The sequence below is a fragment of the Mus pahari genome, unplaced genomic scaffold (genome assembly GCF_900095145.1).
Source record: "Mus pahari unplaced genomic scaffold, PAHARI_EIJ_v1.1 scaffold_10901_1, whole genome shotgun sequence".
In the NCBI taxonomy this organism is placed as follows: Eukaryota; Metazoa; Chordata; class Mammalia; order Rodentia; family Muridae; genus Mus; species Mus pahari.
In genome coordinates, this window is record NW_018391778.1 from 11,150 (window position 1) to 21,845 (window position 10,696).

General features: G+C 41.3%; 1 protein-coding gene across 1 annotated transcript; it reads right to left on the minus strand.

The window, feature by feature from the left end:
• Positions 1–6,665: 6,665 nt before the first annotated feature.
• Positions 6,666–7,751, minus strand: LOC110314699 (putative vomeronasal receptor-like protein 4). The gene has a single exon (XM_021188944.1). The coding sequence runs from the start codon at positions 7,572–7,574 to the stop codon at positions 6,666–6,668; it is 909 nt and encodes a 302-aa protein (XP_021044603.1). The 5' UTR covers positions 7,575–7,751.
• Between the last annotated feature and the right edge of the window lie 2,945 nt (positions 7,752–10,696).

A 10,696-nucleotide genomic window follows, 5' to 3' on the forward strand; every position in this document is an offset into this window, starting at 1 on the left:
GAAGCAGGACTCAGAAGAAGCTGAAGAAAAGTGAATTCTCTAAGAAAACCTTGACGAAGTTTCTGGATGAAGCACTGAGATGGCCTCATGCACAGGCTGCCCTGGAGCTGTGATGAGAGCAGATCCTTAACACAAGGACAGTTGCTCAAGACGGCTGGGGACATTTGTCAGTGGAACGTCCAACATTCTGTTCCCAGGTACACACCTTTCCATCTCAGGTAAGGAGGGAAGGTCTTCAGGCTCACCAGTTCCTGATCATCCAAAGAGAGACCAACCTTTGTGCTTCTGAAGGAAACTAACATATGCAAGTGAATCAATGAACTATCAGGTCTACTCTCCATGATGGCTGAGGAGCAGACAAGCTCTGGCTGAATTCTTCTAACCAGTGACATTTGCTTGGCAATGCTTAATGTCTTGGCCACTATAAAATGTCAGCAAAATTTCAATTTTCAAAATTATTACTATTTCATGGAGAAGGAAGCATTCTGTAGGATCTTATTCTCTGATATACAATTTTATCTCCACCCTCCACAATTACTTTATTTGACTCACAAGTTATCCTAGACTTAACTATATACATTTTACTGCACTGTTTTTTATGTAAGTTAGACATTTCTTTACATATTTTTTTTTTTATATTTTGGTTTTAGGTAGATCTAGGGAAAGATGCATAGAGATCTGAGCTATGGCCCTTGTGATTTGGTACAGAAGTGTTCTCGTGCAGAACACTTCTGTCCATGTCTACCTCTTGAAATGTTTTCTCTACATTTCTATCCTGTGGTCTCAGAATTTTGGGCTTCACATGAAAGTCTGTGATTTATTTTGAATTGCTATTTACACAAGACAAGAAATAGTCTCTAATGCATTCTTTACATGCTGATTTGTACTTTCCCCAGAAGTATTTGTTGAGGGGACTCTTTTCCTCAAGGCATTCTGCCCACACTTGTAAGGAATCTGAAGGCTGCGATCGTGTGCGTTTATCTATTCATCCTTTACTCCACCTCAGTGGTCTACATCTCTTCCCATGCTGTTATTTCACTATGTCTTTATGTTATAATCAGAAGATGTGCACTGTGCCACACCCAGAATTATTCATTTTACTCTACATTATTTTGGGCATTTCTGGTCTTTCATGTGTTCCTATGATTTCTAGTTTCCAACTATGGTTTCAAGTTCCAAATTTTCAGGTGTGAATCCATAACCTGGAATAACTGCAGAAGCAGGGAAAGTAAAAAGCAGCTATGGGAATGGCTGGTGGAGTGGGGGAGGGACATTTGAGAGGAGGATAGCAGGATATATGTGATCTGAATGGGAAAATGGAGGTGTAATTTTGGAGGGAGTGAGGTCGATGCAGATGGCAAGAAGAGTGAGGAGGAGTAAGTAAGACTAAGGAGGTTTGAAAATCCACAGTGTCTAAATTAGGGTTTCTATTGCTGTGAAGAGACACCATGGCCATGGCAACCTCTATAAAGGAAAACCTTTATATGGAGTTAGCTTACAGTTTAGAGGTTTAGTCGATTGTCATCATGTTGGGAAACATAGGAGCATGCAGGCAGACATGGTTGTGGAGAGGTGGCTCAGAGTTCTACATTTGGATTCTCAGCCTAGAGGAAGTGATTAGCACATTGGGTGTAGTTTGAGCATCTGAAACTTCAAAGCCTGCCCCCATTGACCACTTCCTCCAATGAGACCACACCAAATACTGCCACTCCCCATGGGCCTATGTGGGTCATTTTCTTTCCAACCACACATAAGGAATCATATTAACTTATGTTTACTTAAATTTGCACACCATGCATATATGTATATAGATAGTACCAATGGCACTTGAGGAGATAATGTTCTCTCAAGAGCTATAGTCTATCTGGCAAAAACTCCAGTGTCAGACATTAAAAAAAAAAATCTCCTTTCTAGTTGTTGGCTGTGGACAGACGTCCAAGAATCTTCAAAAATAACATAGGCTATTATTGCTGTGCTTAGTTGCCTTTCATGCATTGAAAGTAAAGTTCCAATTGCTAAAACTACCATGCATTTGAGACACAAGAATTGGAAGATTTGAGTTTGAGCTCACCTGAAATCCTTCTTCCTAAGGACTAGCATTCATAGTACAAAAAAAAAAAAAAAAAAAAAACCAAAAACAACCAACGGACCAAAAACTGTGTGTGTGTGTGTGTGTGTGTGTGTGTGTGTGTGTGTGTGTGTGCATCATATGGGTGCCTGCTGTACATGGAGGCTAGGAAAGGTGTGAGAACCCTCTGCAACTAGAGTCACAAGAAGTTGTCAACCATTATGTGCATACTGATGGACAATCCTCTGCAAGAGCAATAAGGATTCTTAACTGCTAAACCATTTCTGCAGCCCCACTAGCAAGGATTGGTATCTTTCCCACACATATTGATTATAACATTTCCTTCATCTGGTGCTCACATTTAATCTGCTCATGCCCATACCCCATGTGGAGAGGTGAAATGTTGTTGTTTTAGCCTACTTAGTACCTCTCAGATACAGCCTGTCTGTGGGATTTCATAGTGATTATCAAAACTACATACAAATCAAGTTCATTATATAATTTCTTTTTCAAGACAGGGTTTCTCTGTATAGCCTTGGCTGTCCTAGAACTCACTCTGTAGACCAGGTAAAAATTTAATTTTGACAATGTGAGAAAGTACAGAAAATAAATAGTTCTGGGTAGGAATGCCAGGTGAGGCACAGAGCTCTCCTTCTTGTCCACTATCCACTCATGAGAATGACTGGATGCCCTGTCTGAACCCTCAGGAGGTTTTCGGAGTGACAGCCCTTTTCACCAAGTGTGGGACATGAAAGGTAGCTTGGTTCCTGGTTGAGTTAAGGCTCAAAATCCTGGAGACCCTAAAGGAATGGTAGGTGCTTCGCCTGTTCCCAGGCCCCAGGCCCCTGTCATTAGGCACAGTCCCTCATAGATTTGTGGTATATCAGTCTTGTAAGGGCAATGCTCCAATCCCTTCCACATGTAGAGGATGTGACCTGTGGTCACGTAGACTCAAGTCAGATCTCTGTTTTGATGAAGTACCTAAAGGCCTGGAGGGCTTTTGCCAATAAGCTTTCCTTCCCAGATATTCCTCCCTACTAAAGGTATTTAACTTCATGCCCACCCTGAGAAATGGGGTATGGTTTGTATGGTTTTACTCATCCACTTTCTGCCATGACAATAAATGCCTTAAAACCATGGACTGCCTCTTTTCACTGGGATTGGCCATGGGGAGTCATGGAGAAGGCCTTCGCCTATAGAGTAGCTATCTAATCTCCTGTAGGCTTCTCTGTGCTCTCATCCATAGCCACGATCAAGCCTGACACCTACCAAGCCAAGGACTCCCCCCACTGTGGGACCAGCCAGAGAATTCCCCCTCGTCCTCCCTCCAGAACAGGCTCTGTGCTATATCCAGCCCGTGGACCCCCACTTCATTCTCAGCTCTTCCGCAGTTCCCAGTGGTGCATGGGTGTCCAAGAACTAGAGAACCAGATGGCCCCGAACCAGCTCCAACTGTCCCACACCTCAGACTGTGCTTTCCTACCTTGGAGCAGTGTCCTGGAGTTTCCCAATGGCCTGACAACCACCCAGTGAAGGAGTTCAGTAAGCTTGGTCGACTTCCAATGTCCTGCCTCCCCAAGGGGCTGAGCCCTGTGGTAGAGCAGATGCGGGACTGCATAACCCTACAACTGGCACCACCATGGTCTTTAATTCTTTAATCTAGTTGGATATTATTAAAATTTAGCAAAAAGACACTACTTGACAAACCCACAACCAAGATTGTTGAATGCATCCCTTGGGAGAATTTCAACACTTGATCAGGGAGAAGACAAGGGAATTTGTGTGTGTGTGTGTGTGGGGGGGGTGGTCTCAGCTCCCCTGCCAGGTCCTGTTTGATACTCCTTCACTGACTGTTGAGATGTTTCCACTGCTCAGGTAGGAGCTGCAGTGAGGTGAAGGAGAACTCTGGTGAACAGCATATAGGGTGCCTACAGGAGCCTCCCTGGGAAGCCGGCAGCATAGGGGGCCTGGAGGACAAGGGTCCAGGGAACTTTCTAGATTCTTCTTGTCCTCCTGAACTGGAGGCTGTGGAGTTCTAAGACCTGCAAGGTCCTGTCTCTGGACAACGCCACACTGTACGGGCTTCAGCGAACATCTCCTTTCTGGGTCTGACCATGGCAGTCCTTCCATCAGCAGCTGAACCTCGTGCATCTGAGCAGCAGTGAGAGGATAGAACCCAAGCATGGCTGGTATTCAGGGGTGCAATCACCTTGAAATGCCAAATGTTCTGTGTATACCCTAATGGGTAAATATAAGTGGGAGCCAGCTGCTGTGGCTCAGTGTTCCTGAGCAGTTTACACAGCCCTGGACTCAGGAATTGTCACTCACAAGTGGTACTTGTTTTCCTAACCAAGATGGCAATCTCTGAACAGTGACATTTCTCCTGTGTTTTCTTATTAATTCTGTGACCACACATCAATGCCATGAAAATGTTTGGAATGGCCTTACAGGTTTTAGTTTTATTCATTCTTTAGAAATTGGGACCCTGCAATGCCAAGCACTTACTAGGGGCAGTGAATTAGCTTCTTGTCCTGGTCCTCTCCACTTTGTAAGAGACCTTCAGATAAAGGAAGTTTTCTGAAATCCTTCTTCTTCACTTGTTTTCCTGCTCATTGGGTTAGAACAGCCAATAGTAAGTGCTTTGTAAATAAGTAGAGGAGTCAGTGATGACGGAAGAGCAGTAGAAGGAACAAGAAGACAGGAAAGGTTTGTGGGTCCTTATAAGACTAAAACTCTGGCATGGGAAACAATACAATTCTAATTTTGGGTGACTGCATGCCCTTCACATTTCCCTATGAAGGATGCAGCATGCTAAACTGCATGACAGGAATGATGGGTGCTGGGGACAGCATACCATGACATGGATGGTGTCTGGGACCCCGAGAAGCAGGAGACACATCCCTCCAGGGAATCCTCCATCAGGAATAAGGAACTGCCTGCAGCAGGCCTGGATGGTGACATCTCAGACGGCTACAGGCAGCTTGTTTGTAGAAAAGTTGCTCCCGTTTCTCCTGACCTCAGCCTTGGACTACAGCTGTATAGATTTCATTTGTGTGTGACTGCTCTTCAGATGGCCTTGGTGTGCATAATTATTCTGCTAATATCTGATTTTCCTATTTCTTTCTCCTTCTGCTCTGGTGAATTCTGTGAAACTAGATGTTCCTTTTTTTTTAATAATAATCATTAAAGAATCAAAAATTGAGGCTTAGGGGATAGCACAGAACAGTCCTAATGGCCCAGGTGCCTGCTGAAAAAGCAATTCTGGAAAATTAAGAATCCAGGAGGAACTTTCATTTTTGAGAACAATGGAGTAACTGCACAAAGGTAGTTTCAGATTAATGTATGACTTGCAAAGAAACTTTGAAGAAACTATGTCTAGAAATAAGTTAGAAAATGCAACTGAACCACATACTGCTAAAGTCATACAAGGTCCATTACCAGAAAATGAAGGGATTTACTGGAATTATGAAAATCATTAGTATGAGAGACAGTCATTGGATAAGGAAAAATGGAATAAGGCAGCACAAACATGGGATACTTTAATTTAGAAAGAAAAAAGGTATTGAAGTTATGAAATGAGTTTTGTACAACATTTGAGAGTGGTTCCTGGTCTCTTTTAGATATGTATGGATAAGCAAGTAAAAATTAGATTCTTGAAAGAAGATAGAATACATAAAATAACATGCTAGTCAAGCTAAATCTAAATACTGGGTCTCTTATGAGGGTCATTGTGTGCAACGTGCAGAAGTAGAAGCATGTGAATTGCTGAATTTTTCTAACCTCTGTCTGTATCATGTTGTGTATCAATAGCACTTTACAGGAAACTGTGTGTTGTTGTCCTTGGAGCTCTGAGCTCCGAAGTATAATAAGTTTAATGTTAGAGTTTAAATAATGATAAATTTGCAATTTTTATTTTGGCCACTGTCCTGTGAAGAGAGGAAGCTTGACACTTTGGGGAATGATTGTCATTCTTAATTTTTTGTGAGATCTGGTCATTCTTTTGAATTTGACACATCTGGTAATAATTACTCAATGTCTCTCTTTCTACTTCCTCTTTTGAACGACCATAAAAGAGAGGGGTTAGTTAGAGGGGACAGGGAACAGAACCGCTAGCCTGAGAGAGTGCCTGGGATAGTGCTAGCAAGTAAGCACAATACTGTAAGAGATAGAGAAAGGACAGCCTGAAGCCTCGAGACCACCAGCTTGTACCCACCAGCTTGTACCCATCATCTTGTGCCTGTGTATGCCTTAAGCACTTTCCAGATATCCCTGCTTCCAGTTGTGAACCCTGATCTTGTGTCCAGGCTAGACCCTGGCATGTAGGATCTTAGGATGGGGAGCATCCCTGCCACTTCCTAGAGCCTAAACCAGTCTTTAATTATCTAGGACAGGCTGTCTGAAACAACAACAAACCAAACAATAACAAAACAAAAGAAACAAGCAAAAAAAAATCCACAAAGTAAAACAAGACCCAAACAAAAACATTTATTTTCTTAACCAATTATTACTATGATTATTAGAATAGCAAAACACAGCAATTCCAGTGTTTAAAGCTTTTTTCACAAAGAACTCGTTGAGAAAAGGAATATCTTATTGCTTAGGGGACACAACAGGACTTACGAGCACAAATATCCCTGATGATCAGGACAAAGGGGCTGAGACCAGCATAACTAAGTACTAAAAATGCTTTAATATTTAGTATTGTGGAGTCATGTGTCACTGTAGAACCTATATATACGGAGAAAATGAAATCTGCCAAATAAAAGAAAAGGAAACAGGTCATGAGAGTGAGAACCCTCTGGGTAGCTCTGATTTCTGGCCTAGAATTGTTTGCAGACCTGGAGCTGTAAAGATAGAGGACATGTACATGATGTTTGTACAGACGGAGAGCCATAGACCCACTGCTGCAGCCCATGAGACCCTGGAAAATGACATCACGGAGAGTCATGAGAGAGAGGAACAGCCACTTAACTATGTTCCTGGATGGCAGCATATAGCAATACCCAGTAAACATCCCAACTACAGACCTGTTCATGCTACTGCCTGCTGTGATATAGTGCAGCAAGTTGGAGCTAATCAGGGAATTAAAGATCCAAAAGAGGAAGAGAAAGGCAAGAACATGCCATGCTGTCTGTGGCTTGAGCTTTCTCCACAGTGTGGTCCTGAGACTGATGGTGACAGCCTGGACCACGCTGAGGAGACAGGTGGTGCAGATGGAGAGGCCACGGGCAACCCTTTCTAGATAAATTATAATTTTACAACCAACATCACCTAGGAAGTTTCTGATGTAAAAACTTGTGGCTATGTTTCTGACCCCTATGCAATAAATAATGATTGTGTTTACAAAAGCCAAGTGGATGAGAATAACATCTACAATTTTGTTCTCAGGACCCATGATGACTGCATACAATTGTCTTACAAACAAGATTTTGTTTCCTAAAACTCCAAGGCCAATAAGTGAAAGGAAAACTGTTCCCTCAATGAGGTCACTCCAAATCATCTTCATGCTCAGAACTAGGAAAACCTTTTCAGAAACATAAGGAAGTAAACATGATATAGTTCATGCCTGTGGGTTTTCTGTTTTCTTTAGTGAAATGAACAATGTATTATGTAAATGCAGAGTTCTTTGCTTAAAGCTTCCTAATTTTGTTCTTGGATCTTCCGTTCTTGCTTCTACAGACATGGAGATGATGATGTTGACAATTGGACATGAGCACCATGCTGATGCCTCCACAGAAGGTAGTTCTTTATATTCCTCATCTTTAAACATTTCCCATGAGAACACTCAAATAAAGGACAGCATCCTAGAATTTCCAGCCATGATATTGAACATTAGATGCTTCCCATCTCAGATCCTCTTTGCAATCTTGTACACACTCCTCACTCAAGTATGCACTGAGCTAACAAAAAAAATTGGTAGTTTCTCCAAGTTTATGTAATACATGCCCAAACAGTGTTGCTTTCCAGGTAAGTATATGTGGCTTTTCCTTGTCTGCAATTCTGAATTTACTTTAGAAATAAATAACAAAAAGATTAATTAGTTATAATAGTACATAGCTTATCCCCTTGGAAGGATCTCATTAATTTTTGTTCCATATCATCTTATTTGTGGGATCATGTGAAAAGTAAGCTATCCCCTTACTTTTCTTGACCATTCTCTAAGGACAGTCTCCCATCTCAGCTTGCAGTTTAGGCTTTGTCCCTCTGGACTCCAGGCAGAAGTGTTTCTTACCATGTTGATTTCTAAGGTTCACCAAGTCAGTGATTTTATCAGTCAAGTATTCTATAAATGACAGTCTACTACCTCATACTGATTTGGGTAATTTTCTACATGACATCCATTTTTTTATTCTCCATTTTAAAGTTAAAGTAAGGATTAAACATAAATATCTTCATTTTGACCCCATTTTCATAAATCATAAAGTGTTTAATGCGGGAACCTTCCATACTTAATTTTCTTTGCTGCTCACTGAATTTATCTGGGAATCACTTTGAGCTTCTCCTGAGCAGGTGTAACACTTGCACTCACTTTGCAGCAATGGTACATGTGATGTTCTCTTCTTGACCTGATTCCAGCCGTGATCCTTCATAGCTCAGTGCTGCCCACAGGTCACAAGTGTCTCAAACAATTTACTGAATCCTAAGGATTCTGCTCTGTATTAGTCTGTTTCTATCAACCCCTCTGTGCTGAGAAGACCCGAACGATGCTTTAGCACATGGCTTACCTTGCATCACTATTATAGAATGCTTGAAAATGACTTATGTATAAATCACTGAGTGCTATGGTTGTACTATCCTGTGTCAATCACAGAGATGAACTGAATGAAAAGATTCCTTGGTTGCTCTCATTCCTTAAAGCTCTGGGGAAGTCAATCCAATTTGGAATACTCATTCAGTGATGCTTTCTCTGTTTCCTTGCTTACACAGGGGAAATAAATTTCCAAGTTTCCAAAGATTCACTGGATATCATGGACTATCTTAAAAGTAATTTATCAATATGGCTAATTTTTAATTGCATCACCTCTGTAATGACCTTTTTATAACTCTATATTTTTAAAGATATACTCATTGTTTCTGCAAGATAACAATATTTATTGAAATAAAGAACCTTTTTTTGGGGGGTAAATAGTGTTACTTCTGCACTGAAAAATTGTTTGCTTCATTTTGTTTCCTTTTAGTTACTTTGTGTATGTGTGTGTGTGTGTGTGTATTCCTGGGTACCACTTGTGTGCTTAGTGCCTTCAGAAGTTAGAATAAGGCATTAGATTCCTTGGATATAGAATCATAGTTTATTGTTAGCTGCACTGTTGGTGCTGAAAATTGAATTGGGGAACTCTGCGAGAGCAGTAGGTGCTTTTAACCACTGAGTCAACTGTTCAGTCCGCATATGTATATTTTAATTAGCTACCACAAGCTTCTTGCCTCCATGATGTTAGAATCAATCAATTTAATTAAATGATGAGTTTTGTCACATATGATGTGGTGGAGGGTTATACATATTCCAGAAGCTTGAGTGATACCAAAACATTAGTAATAAAAAGTTCAGGATTCACAAGAAGATGTTTTGTGAACACCCAGATGCAGATGTAAATTCTGTTTTCCCTAATACATGTATTCATAAGTTTCAGTATATTATTTGATTCCTATAAAAAGTATTTTTATATGTAAATTATGTTTTATGCAATATAGGTATATTTTAAGGAGTCAATGAGATGACGTACATAATACTTAGGAAAGTTCACAGCATGCTTTGAAGATCCATTTTCTAAAATTGGTTGTTAGTGTTAGTATATAGTCTTATATCTGTTTCATATTATTCTCATATTTCATGCTTTACATTGGAACTAGGAAAGGAGAAATTCACAATAAATGAAATCATGACAAAAGAAAGAAAGAGTGCACTACCCACAAAGGATTGAAGTTACCAGAAGTTACACAGCTCAGATTAAAGTTCTGTCTTTAGAGGGAGAATCACACAGATGGTGCAGAATCTATGGGAGTAAGAGCTTCCTACTCCAGGCTGCACTGCAGCTGCCTCTTTCTCCTACTCCTGCTTGTCCAGTGTAAGGAGCAGCTCATGCCCAGTGACTAGAAACACAGTAACTTTTGGGCACAGAAACAATTCTGGATTGCATTTAGGAAATGATCTTCTCCCAGAATCCTGCCACTGTTCCCTCTCAGAGTGACAGGGAGCCCACATCCTTCTCTCCCATACATCAGCCCTCCAAGATTTCTTTCAGTGTTGAATGCAGCCCCATTCCCCATGACATGGCAGCACTTACCTGTGCAGTCTGTGCAGGGCTCAGGGTCAGTGTCCTCACAGCACAGCCAGGCCCTGTTTATCAACCTCAAATCCCTGTGCTCAAGCAAGGTGTCAGGCTGTCCCCAAAAGCAGTTTGGCTTCCTCAGGGAAAGGCTCTTCTGTCTCCATCCCTGAAGGCAGCTTTGCCTTCTCCCTGATGCTCTGTCATTTGCTGAACCCAGAAGATTTATGATCCCAATTACAGTGTCTGTAAGGAAAAGTGTGACCAAGGGATTCTGTCCTTGTGAAATAACTCCAGTTTTGCCTCTTTCCCTCCATGTACCTCCAAACCAAGAAATACTTGGATAGTACAAAATGATCACTTT